Raw genomic sequence first — 19,010 nt, forward strand, 5'->3', positions numbered from 1 at the left:
ATAGGGTAGGTCTATTTTTAATTTTTTGAGGCAACTCCACACTGTTTTCCAGAGTGGCTGCACCAGTTTGCATTCCCACCAACAGTGCAAGAGGGTTCCCGTTTCTCCACATCCTCTCCAGCATCTATAGTCTCCTGATTTGTTCATTTTAGCCACTCTGACTGGTGTGAGGTGGTATCTGAGTGTGGTTTTGATTTGTATTTCCCTGATGAGGAGCGACACTGAGCATCTTTTCATGTGCCTGTTGGCCATCTGGATGTCTTCTTTAGAGAAGTGTCTATTCATGTCTTCTGCCCATTTCTTCACTGGATTATTTATTTTCCGGGTGTGGAGTTGGGTGAGCTCTTTATAGATTTTGGATACTAGCCCTTTGTCTGATGTCATTTGCAAATATCTTTTCCCATTACGTTGGTTGCCTTTTAGTTTTGTTGATTGTTTCCTTTGCAGTGCAGAAGCTTTTTATCTTCATGAGGTCCCAATAGTTCATTTTTGCTTTTAATTCCCTTGCCTTTGGAGATGTGTCGAGTAAGAAATTGCTGCGGCCAAGGTCAGAGAGGTTTTTTTCCTGCTTTCTCCTCTAGGGTTTTGATGGTTTCCTGTCTCACATTCAGGTCCTTTATCCATTTTGAGTTTAGTTTTGTGAATGGTGTAAGAAAGTGATCTAGTTTCATTCTTCTGCGTGTTGCTGTCCAGCTCTCCCAGCACCATTTGTTAAAGAGACTGTCTTTTTTCCATTGGATATTCTTTCCTGCTTTGTCAAAGATCAGTTGGCCATACTTTTGTGGGTCTAGTTCTGGGGTTTCTATTCTATTCCATTAGTTTATATGTCTTTGTGCCAATACCATGCTGTCTTGATGATTACAGCTTTGTAGTAGAGGCTAAAGTCTGGGATTGTGATGCTTCCTGCTTTGGTCGTCTTCTTCAAAATTACTTTTGCTATTCGGGGTCTTTTGTGGTTCCATACAAACTTTAGAATTGCTTGTTCTAGCTTTGAGAAGAATGCTGGTGCAATTTTGATTGGGATTGCATTGAATGTGTAGATAGCTTTGGGTAGTATTGACATTTTAACAATATTTATTCTTCCAATCCATGAGCATGGAATGTTTTTCCATTTCTTTATATCTTCTTCAATTTCCTTCATAAGCTTTCTAAAGTTTTCAGCATACAGATCTTTTACATCTTTGGTTAGGTTTATTCCTAGGTATTTTATGCTTCTTGGTGCAATTGTGAATGGGATCAGTTTCTTTATTTGTCTTTCTGTTGCCTCATTACTAGTGTATGAGAACACAACTGATTTCTGTACGTTGATTTTCTGTCCTGTGACTCTGCTGAATTCATGTATGAGTTCTAGCAGACTTGTGGTGGAGTCTGTCGGATTTTCCATGTGTAATATCATGTCATCTGCAAAAAGTGAAAGCTTGACTTCATCTTTGCCAATTTGGATGCCTTTGATTTCCTTTTGTTGTCTGATTGCTGATGCTAGAACTTCCAACACTATGTTAAACAACAGCGGTGAGAGTGGACACCCCTGTCGTGTTCCTGATCTCGGGGAAAGCTCTCAGTTTTTCCCCATTGAGGATGATGTTAGCTGTGGGGTTTTCATGAATGGCTTTTATGATGTTTAAGTATGTTCCTTCTATCCCGACTTTGTCGAGGGTTTTTATTAAGAAAGGATGCTGAATTTTGTCAAATGCTTTTTCTGCATCGATTGGCAGGATCCTATGGTTCTGTTCTTTTCTTTTATTAACATGATGTATGACATTGATTTGCGAATGTTGAACCAGTCCTGCAGCCCAGGAATGAATCCCACTTGATCATGGTGAATAATTCTTTTCATATACTGTTGAAATCAGTATGCTAGTATCTTATTGAGAATTTTTGCATCTATATTCATCAGGGATATTGGGCTGTAGTTCTCTTCTTTTGCTGGGTCTCTGGTTTAGGAATGAAAGTAATGCTGGCTTCATAGAATGAGTCTGGAAGTTTTCCTTCCCTTTCTATTTTTTGGAACAGCTTGAGAAGGATAGGTATTATTTCTGCTTTAAATTTCTGGTAGAATTCCCCAAGGAAGCCATCTGGTCCTGGACTCTTATTTGTTGGGAGATTGTTGATAACTGATTCAATTTTTTTGCTAGTTATGGGTCTGTTCAAGTTTTCTGTTTTTTCCTGTTTGAGTTTTGGATGCATGTGGGTATTTAGGAATTTGTCCATTTCTTCCAGGTTTTCCAGTTTGTTGGTGTGTAAGTTTTCATAGTATTCCCTGATAAGTTCTTGTATTTCTGAGGGATTGGTTGTAATAATTCCATTTTCATTCATGATTTTATCTATTTGGGTCCTCTCCCTTTTCTTCTTGAGAAGCCTGGCTAGAGGTTTATCAATTTTGTTCATTTTTTTCAAAAAACCAACTCTTGGTTTCATTGATCTGCTCTACAGTTTTTTTAGATTGTATAATGTTTATTTCTGCTCCGATCTTTATTATTTCTCTTCTTCTGCTGGGTTTGGGGTGTCTTTGCTGCTCTGCTTCTATTTCCTTTAGGTGTGCTGTTAGATTTTGTATTTGGGATTTTTTCTTGTTTCTTGAGATAGGCCTGGATTGCAATGTATTTTCCTCTTAGGACTGCCTTCATTGCATCCCAGAGTGTTTGGATTGTTGTATTTTCATTTTCGTTTGTTCCATATATTTCTTAATTTCTTCTCTAATTGCCTGGTTGACCCATTCATTCTTTAATAGGGTGTTTTTTAATTTCCATGCTTTTGGAGGTTTTCCAGACTTTTTCCTGTGGTTGATTTCAAGCTTCATAGCATTTTGGTCTGAAAGTGTGCATGGTATGATCTCAGTTCTTGTATACTTATGAAGGGCTGTTTTGTGACCCAGTATGTGATCTATCTTGGAGAATGTTCCATGTGCACTCGAGAAGAAAGTATATTCTGTTGCTTTGGGATGCAGAGTTCTTAATATATCTGCCAAGTCCATCTGATCCAATGTATCCTTCAGGGCCCTTGTTTCTTTATTGATCCTGTGTGTAGATGATCTATCCATTGCCATAAGTGGGGTATTAAAGTCCCCTGCGATTACCACATTCTTATCAATAAGGTTGCTTATGTTTGTGATTAATTGTTTTATATATTTGGGGGGCTCCTGTATTCAGCACATAGACATTTATAATTGCTAGCTCTTCCTGATGGATAGACCCTGTAATTATTATATAATGCCCTTGTTCATCTCTTGTTACAGCCTTTAATTTAAAGTGTAGTTTGTGTGATATAAGTATGGCTACTCCAGCTTTCTTTTGACTTCCAGTAGCATGATAGATAGTTTTCCATCCCCTCACTTTCAATCTGAAGGTGTCCTCAGGTCTAAAATGAGTCTCTTGTAGACAGGAAATAGATGGGTCTTGTTTTTTTATCCATTCTGATACCCTGTGTCTTTTGGTTGGAGCATTTAGTCCATTGATGTTCAGCGTTATAGAAAGATACGGGTTTAGAGTCATTGTGATGTCTGTAGGTTTCATGCTTGTAGTGATGTCTCTGGTACCTTGTCTCACAGGATCCCCCTTAGAATCTCTTGTAGGGCTGATTTAGTGGTGATGAATTCCTTCAGTTTTTGTTTGTTTGGGAAGACCTTTATCTCTCCTTCTATTCTAAATGACAGACTTGCTGCATAAAGGATTCTCAGCTGCATATTTTTTCTGTTCATCACATTGAAGATTTCCTGCCATTCCTTTCTGGCCTGCCAAGTTTCAGAAGAGAGATTGGTCACAAGTCTTATAGGTCTCCCTTTATATGTTAGAGCATGTTTATCCCTAGCTGCTTTCAGAATTTTCTCTTTATCCTTGTATTTTGCCAGTTTGACTATGATATGTTGTGCAGAAGATCGATTCAAGTTACATCTGAAGGGAGTTCTCTGTGCCTCTTGGATTTCAATGCCTTTTTCCTTCCCCAGATCAGGGAAGTTCTCAGCTATGATTTCTTCACGTACATATTCAGCACCTTTGCCTCTCTCTTCCTCCTCTGGAATCCCAATTATGCGTATGTTATTACGTTTAATTGTGTCACTTAGTTCTCTAATTCTCCCCTCATAGTCCTGGATCTTTTAATCTCTCTTTTTCTCAGCTTCCTCTTTTTCCATAATTTTATCTTCTCACTCACCTTTTCTCTCCTCTGCCTCTTCAATCTGAGCTGTGGTCACATCCATTTTATTTTGCAGCTCATTTATAGCAGTTTTTAGCTCCTCCTGACTGTTTGTTAGTCCCTTGATCTCTGTAGTAATAGATTCTCTGCTGTCCTCTATACTTTTTTCAAGCCCAGCGATTAATTTTATGACTATTATTTTAAATTCATTTTCTGTTACATTGCTTAAATCATTTTTGATCAGTTCGTTAGCTGTCGCTACTTCCTGGAGTTTCTTTTGGGGAGAATTCCTCCGTTTCGTCATTTTGGGTAGTCCCTGGGGTGGTGGGGAACTGCAGGGCTCTTCCCCTGTGATGTCTGGAGTGACTTGAGTTGGTGGGTGGGGCCGCGGTCAGACCTGATGTCTGCCCCCAGCCCACTGCCAGGGTCAGTCAGACTGGTGTGTACCTTACCTTCTCTCCTAGGCGTAGGTCTCACTGTGGAGTGGTGTGGTCCTGTCTGGGCTACTTGCATACTGCCAGGCTTGTGGTGCTGCTTCGATGGGATCTGGCGTATTAGCTGGGGTGGATTGGCAAGGTGCACAGGGGCAGGAGGGGCAGTCTCAGCTAGCTTTGCCTTCGGTGGTCCTCTTTGGGAGGGGCCCTGCTGCACCGGGAGGGAGGCCGACCTGTCGGAGGGATGGATCCGCAGAAGCACAGTGTTGGGTGTTTGCGCGGTGCAAGCAAGTTCCCTGTCGGGAACTGGTTCCCTTTGGGATTTTGGCTGGGGGATGGGCGAGGGAGATGGCGCTGGCGAGCACCTTTGTTCCTTGCCAAGCTGAGCCGTGTCCTCTGGGGCTCAACAACTCTCCCTCCCTGTCCTCTAGCCCTCCCGCTCTTGGAGCAGAGCTGTTGACTTATAACATTCCAGATGTTAAGTTCCGCTGGCTGTCAGAACTCACTGTCCGGCCCCTCCGCTTTTGCAAGCCAGACTCAGGGGCTCTGCCTTGCCCGGCGGGCTGCCCCTCCACCGCCCCGGCTCCCTCCCGTCAGTCCGGGTAGTGCGTACCGCCTCTCCGCCCTTCCTACCCTCTTCTGGGGGCCTCTCGTCTATGCTTGGCTCCGGAGAGTCTGTTCTGCTAGTCTTCTGGTGGTTTTCTGGGTTATTTAGGCAGATGTGGGTGCAATCTATGTGGTCAGCAGGACGCGGTGAGCCCAGTGCCCTCCTCTGCTACCATCTTCCCCTTGAATTTCCTCCAGAACTTTCTATTTTTTAACATTTATTTATTTTTGACAGAGTCACAGCATCAGCAGGGGAGGGGCCTAGAGAGAGAGGGAGACACAGAATCAGAAGCAGGGTCCAGGATCCCGAGCTGTCAGCACAGAGCCCAATGCAGGGCTCGATCCCACACACCGTGAGATTGTGACTGAGCCGAAGTGAGTTGCTCAACTGACTGAGCCACCTAGGCGCCCCAGAACTTTCTAAATTTTTGCCTACTAATTAACTCCTTGGGAAAAATCCTTGGTGAATTAAAATGTAAACTAACCCTATTTTGTTGTTATTTATTAAGTGGGCAGTCCTTTTACTTCTCCAAATTTCTGACTGCATATCCCTTGAAAAATTCCTATATGAGCTCAGCTCATTGTATTAAATATTCTCCACCAGTATCCTGGCAAAGAATAATCGGTTTTAGGTTTAATGGTTAAATCTTGTTACACATCTTTTTCTTTTAAGAAAGAGCTTGTTTATGATGAATTTAAAGCTTTTTTCAGTTGTTGATTTCACAGATAAAAAATTATTGGCTAAATTGAATCTACTCAAAACAGGTTGCAGACTTTTAAAGATCCTTTAGAGCCTTTATTAGAATTTACCCTTATAGTCAGAATTGCGAAAATTGTTCTATTTTTGGGAGCATAGACTGTAAAACATAAAAATAACTGAAGAAATACTATTTTTAGAAGCATAAAACAGAGCTGCATTCTATTTTAACTTTAAGGTAGCTTTTGGATTAACAAGTGATTTCCTGCCTTACCTAACAGGAGGACTAGTATCCTCTTTTATGCCAACATAAATCACCGTAAAGGAGTTGCTTAGGAAGTAACTGAACTTGTTGGGCAATTACTGGGAGGCAGAGCAGTTAAAGTTAATCTTACCAAAGGGGGGAAAAAAAAGGGATAATTTGAGAATCCAGCTGGATAATGGTAAATCATTTTATTTAAAGTTTGACTCATATGGTTATTTGAAGACTCTTTTCTGGCAGCCTTATCCTGCCTGGGAACCATGTTAAGGTTCTTTCATGGTAGAGCTGAATTTCTGGTCTCAGAATTTTCTAGGGCAAAGTTATGGCTGTGGTTATAATTTTGAAGTTTGAACATTTACGTAGATCTAGAGGTACTTTTTGAGAACAGTTTGGTGTTACCAGTAGTCATTTGTTGTACAACCTTGAAGGATGGGTGGCTCTTGAATAGGAAAATAATACAAGTCAGTATCTACCTGTCAAAAATGGGAAGTACTGGGGTGCATAAATGGGGTAGTTGGTTGAACATCACGCTTGATTTTGGCTCAGGTCATGATCCCAGGATCATAGCCCCCCTCATCAGACTCCATGCTGAGTGTGGAGCCTGCTTAAGATTCTCTCTTTCCCCCTCTGCCTCTCTTGTGCTCTCTTTAAAATTAAAGACAAAGTCAAGAATGTTAAAAAGAACTTTACCTGTACTAATTTGAACATAAGTTGCCTACATGATGCTTCACAACCCTCAAATTGTACACAAAAATGTTTTTAGGTATGGTAACCAAGTCATCAACCATGCAATTTCTGAGTTTCAGCAACTTGACTTTCCAGTGAAAACAGGATAGATTGTAGCTGTTGTCTTTGTAACCAACATTGTTACATGTCATTTAATTTAGTAGTATTAGATAGATAGATAGATAGATAGATAAATAAAATCTAGTCTTTGTTCTCTAGGATTTCATAGTTTAACAGAGAAAATAATTATATCTAATCATACACAAATGGCAGTAATAACTTAAGCCTAAGGAAAGTGGTAGAGATGGTCTTAATATTGTGTAGGTTTTGGAGGACATTGGAGAAGAGGATGTAGGGGAGAGGACATTTATACTGGGCCTATAATGAATAGGGAGAATGGACAAAGAATATTCTAAACCAGAGAAGAGCATGAGCGAAGTCAGTGAAAGTTCATAGTGTTTTATTTGGTCCTGTGGGCATAGATGTATGTGTCTGGAGGAATGGGATTTGTGGGTGGGAGAGAGTTGGATAATGGTAGGAATTTCTGGAAAGGTTGATTACTAACAGGGTGTTGTTTTAGAGGCATCCAGTATGACATCTGTAGGTTCTATTCCCAGAGTGACCTTACATTTTTAGATGCTTGTGGAAAAGACCTGGATTATTGTTACGTCATCTGAACAGATATACTCTGAGGGAGTTCCTAAATATTTAGTGATGAGAGCTAGTAGATCGGCTATTTGACACTCTTCTATAGCTCACTTAAAGCTAAGTTATATGCAGGATTAGGGAAACAGTGTATCATTTTTTCCATTAGTTACTGTTACTTTGGTATTATATTTTTAATAAGGAAACATAGTCTCTGGGAGTAGTTCTTTTTAGATATTTTATTGTTTATCTTTGGTGAATTGGCTTATCCATCTCAACATGTATGCTAGTTTTATAATGAGAAACTGAGGGAAGATGTTAAAAAATAGATGAAAATCTATCATTAGTGTTCTGTCTGTTCAAATACATTTACAGTATTATGTTTCTATTCTCTTGCATTATCTATTTTCTCCAGTTCTATCCTTGAGAGTTTTTCTTTTGAAGGTAGTAAAAACTTCTGAACTCTTAAGAGGTTTTTATAAATTCCTTATTGATGACACGTTTTTCAGAAATAGGAAAACCAATATTAGTCATGTTCTTGACTTCTTAGAAACAGGATGTTCATTTTTATTTTTATTTTTAACATCTGTGTTGAGTAGTAATAGCATGCGGGAATATACATTACAAGATTGAAACTTTTGATATTTAAAATTTCTTTTAGAAGCTTAATTTGTTAAGCATTATTTTAGCATTTACTCTTACAAAAATATTTATACCTTACAATTTATTGATACTGTGTATATTAATTTTGTAGCATATTGACATATTGTAGCATATTGACACTCTAAAAGCTGCTAATAGTTTCCATATATGAGGAAAACTTGATCTTAGTTGTTTTACATTTCTTTCCTATTTGTATCCTTTGGGAATGAATGAAGGAGTGGGTTTTTGCAAATATGTTATGGTTGAATAGATTTAAATAGGCTTTCTCTCAGCAGTTATTATAGATGTTAATAATATCAGCTGCTGACAGAAGTTGATTCTGTTTTGTCCAGTTAAGTTCTGAATACAAGCAGATAGTTCATGAAATAGCTGACATTTTAAGTAGCTTTTAAATAGGTTTTATAGTGGGAAATCAAGTGAAATCATTTCTTCCTGTGTTTTTAAAAATGCTGTTTATGTTTAGTTTTATTTATATTTTCAATTAAAATCCTCACTAATGTGTCTATATTCAAATTTATTGCGTGAGAAACTTATGAGATTATGGAGTATCCCACAGAAGCATGAAATTAAAAGTTTGGAGATTTTAGGCTGCTAGGGATAAAAAAGAATGTTCACTGGTTCTGTTTTGATTTTTTTTATTTGTTTCTCATTCTTATTTCCTTGTGTTCTCATGGTTTTCTCTATTCATTCCTTCAATACTTTTCTTTTTTCTTATTCACTGTGTTTTTTCACCTCTTTAAATTCTGTCTACATTTTCTTCCTCATTTATATTCTCTCCTTTCCACTAGTTCATTATTTTATATTAGTAAGTGGAAATACTTGAAGCCATTATGATGGTCATATTTCTCCTATCTTTCCTCCTGCCAGGCTAACTTTTGAATATATTTATGGCTATTAGAAGTAGGAAGAAAAGATGGCAGCTGGCTCAAAAACAGTCTTAAAGAAGCAATTCTTCTTCAATACATTGAATAATCAGCATGTAGTAATTTTTTTCAGTTGGGAAAATGTTTTTAAATAGGCAGAAGCCAGACAAACTACTGAATATAGGATTATCACTGAATGGGATATAGTATTATGTTATTAAAAAGGTGTAGTCTCTGTGATTTCTCTTAGTATATGAACACTTCATCGTATAGAACTTCTTGGTAATGTTTTTTTGGTGGTGGATCTGCTACATAATAGCTGTATCAGTTGTGCAAGCCTGTCTACCTATCTGACTGACTTGTTAGTTTCCTCTTTGTGTAATATGCCGAATGATATCCACCTATCATATACATTAATAAGTTCAGTAACATTTTTAGAATAATTATTTATTGATAGACTTATGGCTAATTGAATCCTTTTTTTTTTTTTCCTATTTTGTAGGTTATGTGCAGAGTCTGATTAGACGAGTTGTAAATAATGTAAATATTGTTATAAATAATCTCATACTAAAATATGTTGAAGATGATATTGTTCTTTCAGTCAATATCACTTCTGCAGAATGCTATACAGTAGGTGAATTATGGGATCGTGCATTCATGGATATTTCTGGTGAGTAAATACTAAAAAGAGTTTAGATTTTTCCATTATTGAAATAGTTGTTTTGGTTTCTAAACCAGTTTTGGGCCAACTGGCTCTTTGATAAATCTAATGAGAGCTTTTTGCCTTCAGCCTAGAAAATGAACATATAAAAAATAATTTAGCATACAATTACAGGAGGTTAATAGACCCTCAGATTAACAAATCCGGAACTCAATTTTTAATATTTTTAAGTTTTACTCTTTCTTACTGCATGCATATTTCAAGTGTATTATATTTTACAATGCTATGGGTTGTAATAATAAAAACAGTTAATATTTTTAATGGATTTGAAGGAGGAAAAGGAACACTTTGATTTTGCATTGCTTGGTAATGGCAAAACTATATATCTGACTGATACATGTTTTAGGTTCGTATATTCCAGAGCATATTTGGGACTTATGGATCATCTTAGTTTTGGCAGAAGAAATAGTAATAAATCCTAATATTTGTTGATACATGTTCTGACAGGGTAAGAAGTATACATTTTTTTTTGAAAAGGTAGTGAGGAGAGTATTGTGAGCACCTTTTATCTATGACTTGCCAGGGTATGTATTTGGTAACAGTGCTGGCACTGAAGTTAGACTACATGGGTTTGGATCCTGGCTGTCCTACTTAGTAGAGATCTATGACCTTGGGTGAGTTACTTTACCATTTCTTAGTTTCCCCTTTTGTAAAATGGGGGTAACTAAGAGCTTGCTTAGAGTTACTGTATTAAATACATTAGAGCACTGAAAGCACCTGTATGCGTATCTTATACATAGTGCTGAGAAAATGAGCTGTTAGTATTTACATTTATCTTCTCAAATTCTCACTCTGTAACATGATATCCTTATTCCTTTGCTTATATATTCACTTACTCATCTTAAGTCCTACTGTAAGGAAAGCAAAATGAAATTTTGGTCTCAAGGTTACTTAACTTGCTTAGTTTAGGCATACAACTAGGAACCAGCAGAATTGGATATAGTCTCATGTTTGTGTGTTCTCCAAGCTTCAGTCTTGACTTTTTTTTTTTTTTTCCCTATGTAGGCTCCACACTCAATGTGGGGCTTGATCTTAAGACCCTCAGATCAAGAGCGGTATGCTCTATCGACTGAGCCAGCTAGTGCCCCTCGATCTTTACATTTGAAAATGAAGAATAATGTTGTGAGGCATAAATCAGTATATATGCAAAGTCCCAAGCACTGTTTCTGAGACATTGTTAATGCCTCCCTCTCATCTTCTGTTGAAAAAATATTCCATACAAAGGCCACAAGGAAAAAACTATGGAAAATAGAAAACAAGCAGAAGTGGATAATGCAGGATTGATTGAATGTGTTGACATTTTATGGGTAAAAATTTCACCTATAGTTTTAATATACAAGTAATGCCAATATTACTTTGGGAAATAACAGTGATTTATAGAGAGTCTTGGATTGGAAGTTAGGGCATCTTCATTTGAATCTTTGTTCAGCCACTAACTTTGTGTATAACCTTGGGTGAATCATTTGTAAAATGAATTATTACTACCAACGTGAAGATTTAAGAAAATCAAGTATCCTACCACCTGAAAGTTCATGATGATGGTGGTGATAAAAACAGCAAAAATAGTGTCTTTCACTTAGTGAGTGCTTATTAACTGCTGGGCCTGGTGCTATGCTTTTTACATTATCTTGTTTTAACCCTTTAACCCTCTGAGATATGTACTATTATTTCCCCTTTTATTAATTTTTAATGCAACAGTTGATATTTACAAAGGGATTTAGGTAACATATTTGTTATAAACATTATAATGAGCAACTACCTCTGAATATTTAGAACATTTACAGTAGTTTACTCCCACCAATCTATTTTTCTCAATCCCATCCCCTTCCTTCCTCCTAGAGTTAACTGCTATATTAAATTTTATCATTTAATTGCTTACGAAGACTTGTGCTATAAAAAGGAATGAAGTACTGGTGTATGGTACTACATGGATGAACCTTGAGAATGTTCTAAGTGAAAGAAGTAGACAGAAGGTGGATATTGTATGATTCCACTTATATGAACTGCACAGAATAGGCAATTCTGTGTAGACAGAAAGTAGTTTAGTGACTGCTTCAGGATTGGGGAGTGGGAGGTCAAGGAGGGGTTTGGAGGAATTATAGCTCTAGGGTACAGAATTCCTTTTCTGACATGAAAAAGTTTTAAAAGTGATTGTGGTGATGGATTTGTAATATTGTCAATGTACTAAAGGCTACTTTGTTGTCACTGGAAATCGTTAATTTTGTGTTGTGTGAATTTTATCTCAATAAAAAAGTATCAGATGTGGATGTATACATAAATAATACATTACATGTATTTTTGAACTATGTAAAAACAGTGTGCTCTGTGTTGGGAGTTTGAGGTTTGAATAAAACCTCAAAGACTTCCTGTTTTCAGTGTTACGCTTTTATTTTTCCATATTGTTGCATGTAATTACAGAGCACTTATTTTTACTTGTGAATAATCTTCTACTTAGTCATGCCAAAGTTTAATTGTCTGTTCTCCTGATGATGGGCATTTGGGATATTTCCAGATTTTTACTGTTGCAAACAGTCCTGTTAGCAATCTTTGTACATACCTTTTCATGCACATGTATAAGCATTTCTTAAGGACATACACCGAGGAGTGGGTTTGTTAGATGGAAGGATTGCGAATTTCACATTTTCAAAATATTGCCAAATCATTTTCTAGAGTGCTCCAGAGTTACACAGACATAATTATTATGCCCATTTTACAGATTAAATTGCAGCACATTATCTAAAGTACCAGAACTAGAATTCATTTTGTAAAGTTTAAAAAAGGTAGTTGCTGTTAGTGTTTAAGAAAAATATTGATTTCAAACTTAATAATATCCTTTGTCAGTGAATAATAATTTTCTAGAATACCCTTGAAATACGACCACTTTGTGTTCTTTTAGCGTAATAGATAAACACGTGCACTCTTAAGGTTGCCAGAGTTTGAATGACAGCTCTGTTCTTTATAGACTAACATTAGACTGTTTCCCCTTACTGTGCCTCAGTTTTCACATCTTTTAAACAGAGGCATATAAGTATTAAAAGGTAGCAGATGTAAAAGACTTAGTGTATTATCTAATAGCAAATACTCCATAAATCATTATCATGAAGAGAGGGAAGGAAATATCTAGCGGGTTTCTTTCATTTCTAGTTCTGTCAAAATTTCTTTAATTGGTGTACATGGATGTAATATCAGCAACTAAATCATTTAGTTATATTCCATGTAAATTGAAATAATATGTAAGGTTTGGGTATTTTTTCAACTAACATTTAAAATTCATTTGCTGATAAAACTTGACTATTTCCACACATGTGCATATTCTTTAGTTTTTACTTCTTAAAAACTTAAATCCAAAAAAAATTTAAAAGGTGAATTAGAGGTCACCACTAGAATATACTCAGAAGTAGTTTTATTAAAGAATGGACTCAAGCATATTTTACTGTTTTTGAAGATTCCCATGACCATAGCATGTGCACAGCTGCTAGCTTAAAATCACTGACCAAATAGATTTGGGCCTAACATTTACCTAGGCATTGCTTATTAGGAATAAACCTACTCATTTGCTAAAGGTTTCATTTTCTAGCTTGATACTTTATCAGCAGTTGTTTCATTTTTATTCTCTTGAAAACAAACTGTATACTGTTTGTAATTTGGTAATTTCTTCATGAGTTATTTAGAGCAGTGGTGTCCACTAGAATTTTCCGTGATGTTGGAAATGTTTTATATTTTTACAGTCTAGTATTGTAGTTACTAGCCACATGTGACTATTGAGCACTTAAAATGTGGCTAGTGTAACTGAGGACCTGAAATGTTAGTTTTAGATAATTTTAATATATATATAAATTTAAATCACATATCACTGGTGGCTACCATACCTGAGGGTGCAGGTTTAGAGAAGCTGTTAAGTTTTTTTGGTGTGAGATAGTAAACGAAATACAATTGCTCAGAATGTTTTTTTAAATTTGGTTTCTCAAGAATTTTATCTAAGTTATTTGGTATCTCACTGCAGATAGTGAAATGTAGCAAAATTTTTCATAAATTTTCTCTTAAACTTACAGTTAGACACCAAGCAAAATGGGGACAAGCTACTTCATTTCTTTGTATTTTATTTGATTCTTCATACTTAGAATGGGTACTGTTGTGCCTATTTCATAAGGTTGTTGGAGGATTTAAATAATAAACGAGAAATTCTTTGCATAGGTTCTGGCATCATGTATTAAATGCTGTGTTAATCTTATTTCTGCTATTATTTTTATTACCATTTGTACCAATAAATAGTTGCCTTTTTTCCCCTTTCCTTTTTAATTAAAATGTTTTCCTTTTCTTTTAGCAACTGATCTGGTGCTGAGAAAGGTTATCAATTTTTCTGACTGTACGGTTTGTCTGGATAAACGAAATGCTAGTGGTAAAATTGAATTTTACCAGGATCCTTTATTGTACAAATGTTCCTTCAGAACTCGTCTGCATTTCACATATGATAACCTAAATTCCAAGATGCCATCTGTTATTAAAGTAGGTGTTTCTTTTTCTAGTAGTTGAATTGCATGTCTTCCTTTTGGTTCTTGGTGTGCTAATTCATTGGTTCCTGTGTGTGCTAATTATTAATCTCAAAGGTATATACCAGTTTTTGTGAGAGTTTTATTTCTATTTATAGTTTTTATGTTATATTGTTTATTATACATTATAACTTTCTGCATTATGTGTTCTAGTAAAGGGATTTGGGGTACTTTCCCCCCTCTGTGACTATAGTTTCCTTTGTAGTTTGTCCAACTGTTTATTAGTGTTTTTCTCTTTTAAGTAGATAGAGGAGATCCTATGAAAAGTGTAATTTTAGTGGATGAATATCATTGTATTTTTCAATACTTATAATTTAATTAACGTTATCTCATAACTGTAGTTGTTACCCATCTTTCTTAGATAACTTTAAAAGGCTTAATGCTAACTTAATATCTTAGCTTATTGATTCAGGGAATTTTAGCTTTTCATGTATGGTTTCAAATGTTATTAAAATCTTACCATATAGGAATTTTTCAGGTTATGTCTTTTGATAAATGTGAAAATTTGTTCTCTAAGATATCAGAATATATTTTCAAAGTGTATAGTTAAGTCTCTAAGTGTAAATCTTGTGTTCTTTAATTATATAACAGTTTTCTAAGTCTCTCTATATCAGTTTTTGAAAAAGAATTCCATTTGTGATCTTGTTAGTAACTGCTACTGTTGAATGAATTTTCATTGTTGAGTTACATGCCTTTAAATACTAAAGTGCTGTAATGGAAAAGCTGGCCCTGATTCTGAACACAGGTATTGACTACTGTTCCTGGTTGTGTATGACTGTAGAAATTATTGTTTTATATTTTTAAAAACATATAACTTTCTATTTTATGTAAATTTACTATATTTATTCACAAAATCCACCTGTTTTTCTTTGGTAGTGTTTTAGTGATCAGTGTTTTACTTTTTTCCCCATTATATAGAGTGCACATTAATTTATTGAAATTCTGTTACTTTTTCTTTCTAGTTTTGAATTAGCATTTTGCCAACAATAAGCATAGAAGAGTATTGATTTAATGATATTGATGCCTGTGTCTCAGGTTAATGGGCTTACTTTCCTTCTTTTGTCTTGAATCTGTTAGTAATGTTGGGGAATGTTACGGGTAAATTCAAGGTTTGAAAGCAAGTGATGGATACATGGATGCCTTACTGTTTAAAATAAATTTATTGATAATAGTACAAATGTAATTATACATTTTAGAATGTGGCTAAATTAGAGGAAAGTAAAAATAAGTTAACTTGGGGAAAACTTGGTGTTGGCATATAAAGTTTATGTTCTCAAAATTGACTAGCCGTGACATGTCATTGTAAAAAGCACCTTAATATAAATAAGTTTATTGACATGTGGTTTTTGACTCTGGAAATCACCAAATATGAGATACCATTATGCTCAACTGAAATAAGATTGAATTTTTTATTAATACCATTGTGATGTAAGAATTTGTCATTTTGAGTTAGACCTATCATTCTTGGAATTCCTTTTCCTAGGACGTATGTACTAAATGCACATGGTTAACCTCATGGATCATCTCAAAGAGCGAGTATTTCCCAGAATATTCCAGATACCCTAATTATTCATTTCAGGCTCTCATATATGTTTAAGTGGTTTTGAATTTATTTATATTTTGGGTAGGCCTTTTATAATTTTTGTTGTGACAAATATGTCCTAGAGTTTGTGTCATATGAGATATGGATTATATAGGTATGTAATTTATTTAACATTTCCCGTTTTTGAAAATTTGCTTTTGAAAAAAATTTTTTAGAACAATGAAAGCCTGACGTAAATCTTTGACACATTTCTGATTAATTCTTTAGGAAATATTTTGGTTAGTTGCAAATATCTTCTTAATGAGCTTAAAAATTTTTTTAAGTTTATTGTGAGAGAGAAGGAGCACAAGTGGGAGAGGGGCAGATAGAGGGAGACAGAATCGCTAGCAGGCTCCATGCTGTCAGCACAGAACCCAATGCTGGGCTTGAATGCAGGAAACTGAGCTCATGACCTGACCTGAAACCAAGAGTCGGTCTCTTAACTGACTGAGCCACCCCAGCGCTCCTAGCTTAAATTTTTTTTAAGACCTGTGTTCTGTATTACAAAACTATTTGCAGATAAATTTAACTAGTGTATATGTTCGTGAACATTAAGGAGGGTGCCTGTCCTTAAATATGATCATGTTAAAAACAGGACATCTTGTTAAACAAAATAAAATTAAAAAAAAAAAATTTTTAACGTTTATTCACTTTTTGAGAGACAGAGACAGAGTGTCAGCAGGGCAGGAGCAGAGAGAGAGGGAGACACAGAATCCAAAGCAGGCTCCAGGCTCTGAGCTGTCAGCACAGAGCCCAGTGTGGGGCTTGAACTCACGAACCAGGAGATCACGACCTGAGCCGAAGTTGGCCGCTTAACTGACTGAGCCACCTAGGTGCCCGAAGAAAATAGATTTTAATTAACGTTTGTCACTGGAGTTAGATTTTTAAAAATCTGTCCACTGGCCATTTGTTCTTTGAAAAATCCATTCAGGTGCTCTGGCCATTTTTCTTTCCTTTTTTTTTTTTTTAGACGTTTGTTTATTTTTGAGACAGAGAGACAGAGCATGAACAGGGAAGGGTCAGAGAGAGAGGAAGACACAGAATCTGAAGCAGGCTCCAGGCTCGGAGCTGTCAGCACAGAGCCTGACGCGGGGCTCGAACTCAAGGACCGCGAGATCATGACCTGAGCCGAAGTTGGCCGCTTAACTGCCTGAGCCAACCAGGCACCCTGGCCATTTTTCTATTAGTGATTAGTCTTACTGATTTAAAAGATATTTAGATCTATTGTATATAAAATATATAAAATACTGTATATATAAAACATTCACTAAAGCATATGCAACATCTTATATATTTTAAAGGTATATTAGGTCTGTGTAATTTCATATATATATATTATATATAAATATGAATATAAAGGATTGATTCTTTGTTACTGATTCTGCTAAGATGGCTTATCTCTGGTGCTATTGGTGCCATACAATAGTTTAGAAGGATGTGTTAGAGAAATTTCAAGCTTGGCAGGCCTGCACTGCATACTCTACCCTCCTGCTCCTAAGCCTTTTCTTACCTCTTCTTGGTCTGTTTGGTGTATGATTTTTAAGTCCATTTTAAGAAACCTGTACTCATATTTAAAAATAGTATTTTACAACTTTCTTCTTTTTCAAATACAATTTTTTGTGCCTTTAACCCCCAAAATATGATTACTAATACTTTTTCATGTTTTATAGACCCTCAAATATCAGTTAGTCAAAATTAACCTTCCAACAGACTTTATGGCTTAATTGGTTTTTTTCCATGTTTATAAAACAGGGAACCATTACACCGAGGCTATGTTTATATTCCATTAATGTCTTTCTATAAGAATAACTTTGATTGCTATATATTCTATTTGTTAGTAATTAATCTTGTTTATTTCTTATAATTCATGTTATACATTTTATGTCCTATTTAAATCTCTTAAAATTTGTCTGGAAAAACTCTTCTGAGCATGTATGACAGTTTTCCATTGGCAAAATTTTATTATGTTGATACTTCCATATTGTAATGTTAGTAATATTCCCCCTTAACAGAAGTTTTTAGGATGTGTATGTATTCTTTTGGTTAATAGAACTGGAAAGGGTGATTAAGGTTTTACTAAAGTGACATCATGAAACTTTTCCTGTTGATGTGACAGAAATCTCTGTGATTTTGTATTCTTCATATTGTAGAGTTGATATTTTGGTTCCTTAACTTTATTTCTGGAAAAATTATTTGAAAGTCTAGAGTGACCACATCTTTTCATTACCATTTCTATTTGTATTTATACAGTTTGGCTTAATACAGTTTCTACCTAAATTTTAGTGGTCATTACAGCAAAATTTGTTTTAATTTCTAAGATTTTAGAGTCAACTGTTTTAGCTTACATGTTGGAAATGTTTGGGACATTACTTTTTTCTTATGGTATTCTATTTTAGAACTTTTAACATTTATGTGTATTAATTACTTCCTTTGAACATGCTTTTTTGTTGATGTGTTTGTTTTTTCAAATATAGATTCATACTTTAGTAGAGAGTTTGAAACTTTCCATCACAGATCAACAACTGCCTATGTTTATCCGTATAATGCAACTTGGGATTGCTCTTTACTACGGGGAAATAGGCAATTTTAAAGATGGAGAAACAGAAGATCCTACCTGTCACAGTAAAGATATGTTAGGAAACATTACAGGTAAATCTAACAAGCTTTTTTTTGAACTATCGTTCGCATAGTGTTTTCACCATTATGAAACTTAAAAAAATAAAACATACTGAGTTGTGCAGTGTTCTAACATGATGGAATGATTTTATTTTGGTTGTTTGACACTACTTTGATTTTGGTTTTTTTTTTTTTTTTACATACTGCATATTACTGTGATTTTCTTTTTTAAATGCTAACAAGTAAGTTTAATATTTCTAATAGGTATAAATGTTCAGAATGTATGTTATACAAAAAGTTAAGGTAGCGCAATGCGTTGACATTTTCTAGTAAATTAGGGTATTGGTAATTTTTTGCAAAGGCTTACCAAGAGTTATAACAGAATTAGATATACTTAATTATAATATGTAATTCTGTTTAACAACTACAGTTATACTTAATTGATTCATTGGAAGGTTCCTAGCTAATTAATTGGAACCTTATTAATGGAGTATATATTTCATTGAAGGATACT

General features: G+C 35.4%; 1 protein-coding gene across 17 annotated transcripts in view; it reads left to right on the plus strand.

Annotated features, from left to right (window-relative positions):
* Positions 1–19,010, plus strand: part of VPS13B (vacuolar protein sorting 13 homolog B) — a 798,280-nt gene that overhangs the window by 67,828 nt on the left and 711,442 nt on the right. For all 17 annotated transcript variants that reach the window (XM_042972776.1, XM_007073303.3, XM_042972777.1 and 14 more), the window contains exons 5-7: positions 9,530–9,697; positions 14,073–14,254; positions 18,355–18,529. In XM_042972776.1, coding sequence (XP_042828710.1) covers positions 9,530–9,697; positions 14,073–14,254; positions 18,355–18,529 — 525 coding nt within the window. The remainder of the gene's footprint in view (positions 1–9,529; positions 9,698–14,072; positions 14,255–18,354; positions 18,530–19,010) is intronic.

The sequence above is a fragment of the Panthera tigris genome, chromosome F2 (assembly GCF_018350195.1).
Source record: "Panthera tigris isolate Pti1 chromosome F2, P.tigris_Pti1_mat1.1, whole genome shotgun sequence".
Classification (NCBI taxonomy): Eukaryota; Metazoa; Chordata; class Mammalia; order Carnivora; family Felidae; genus Panthera; species Panthera tigris.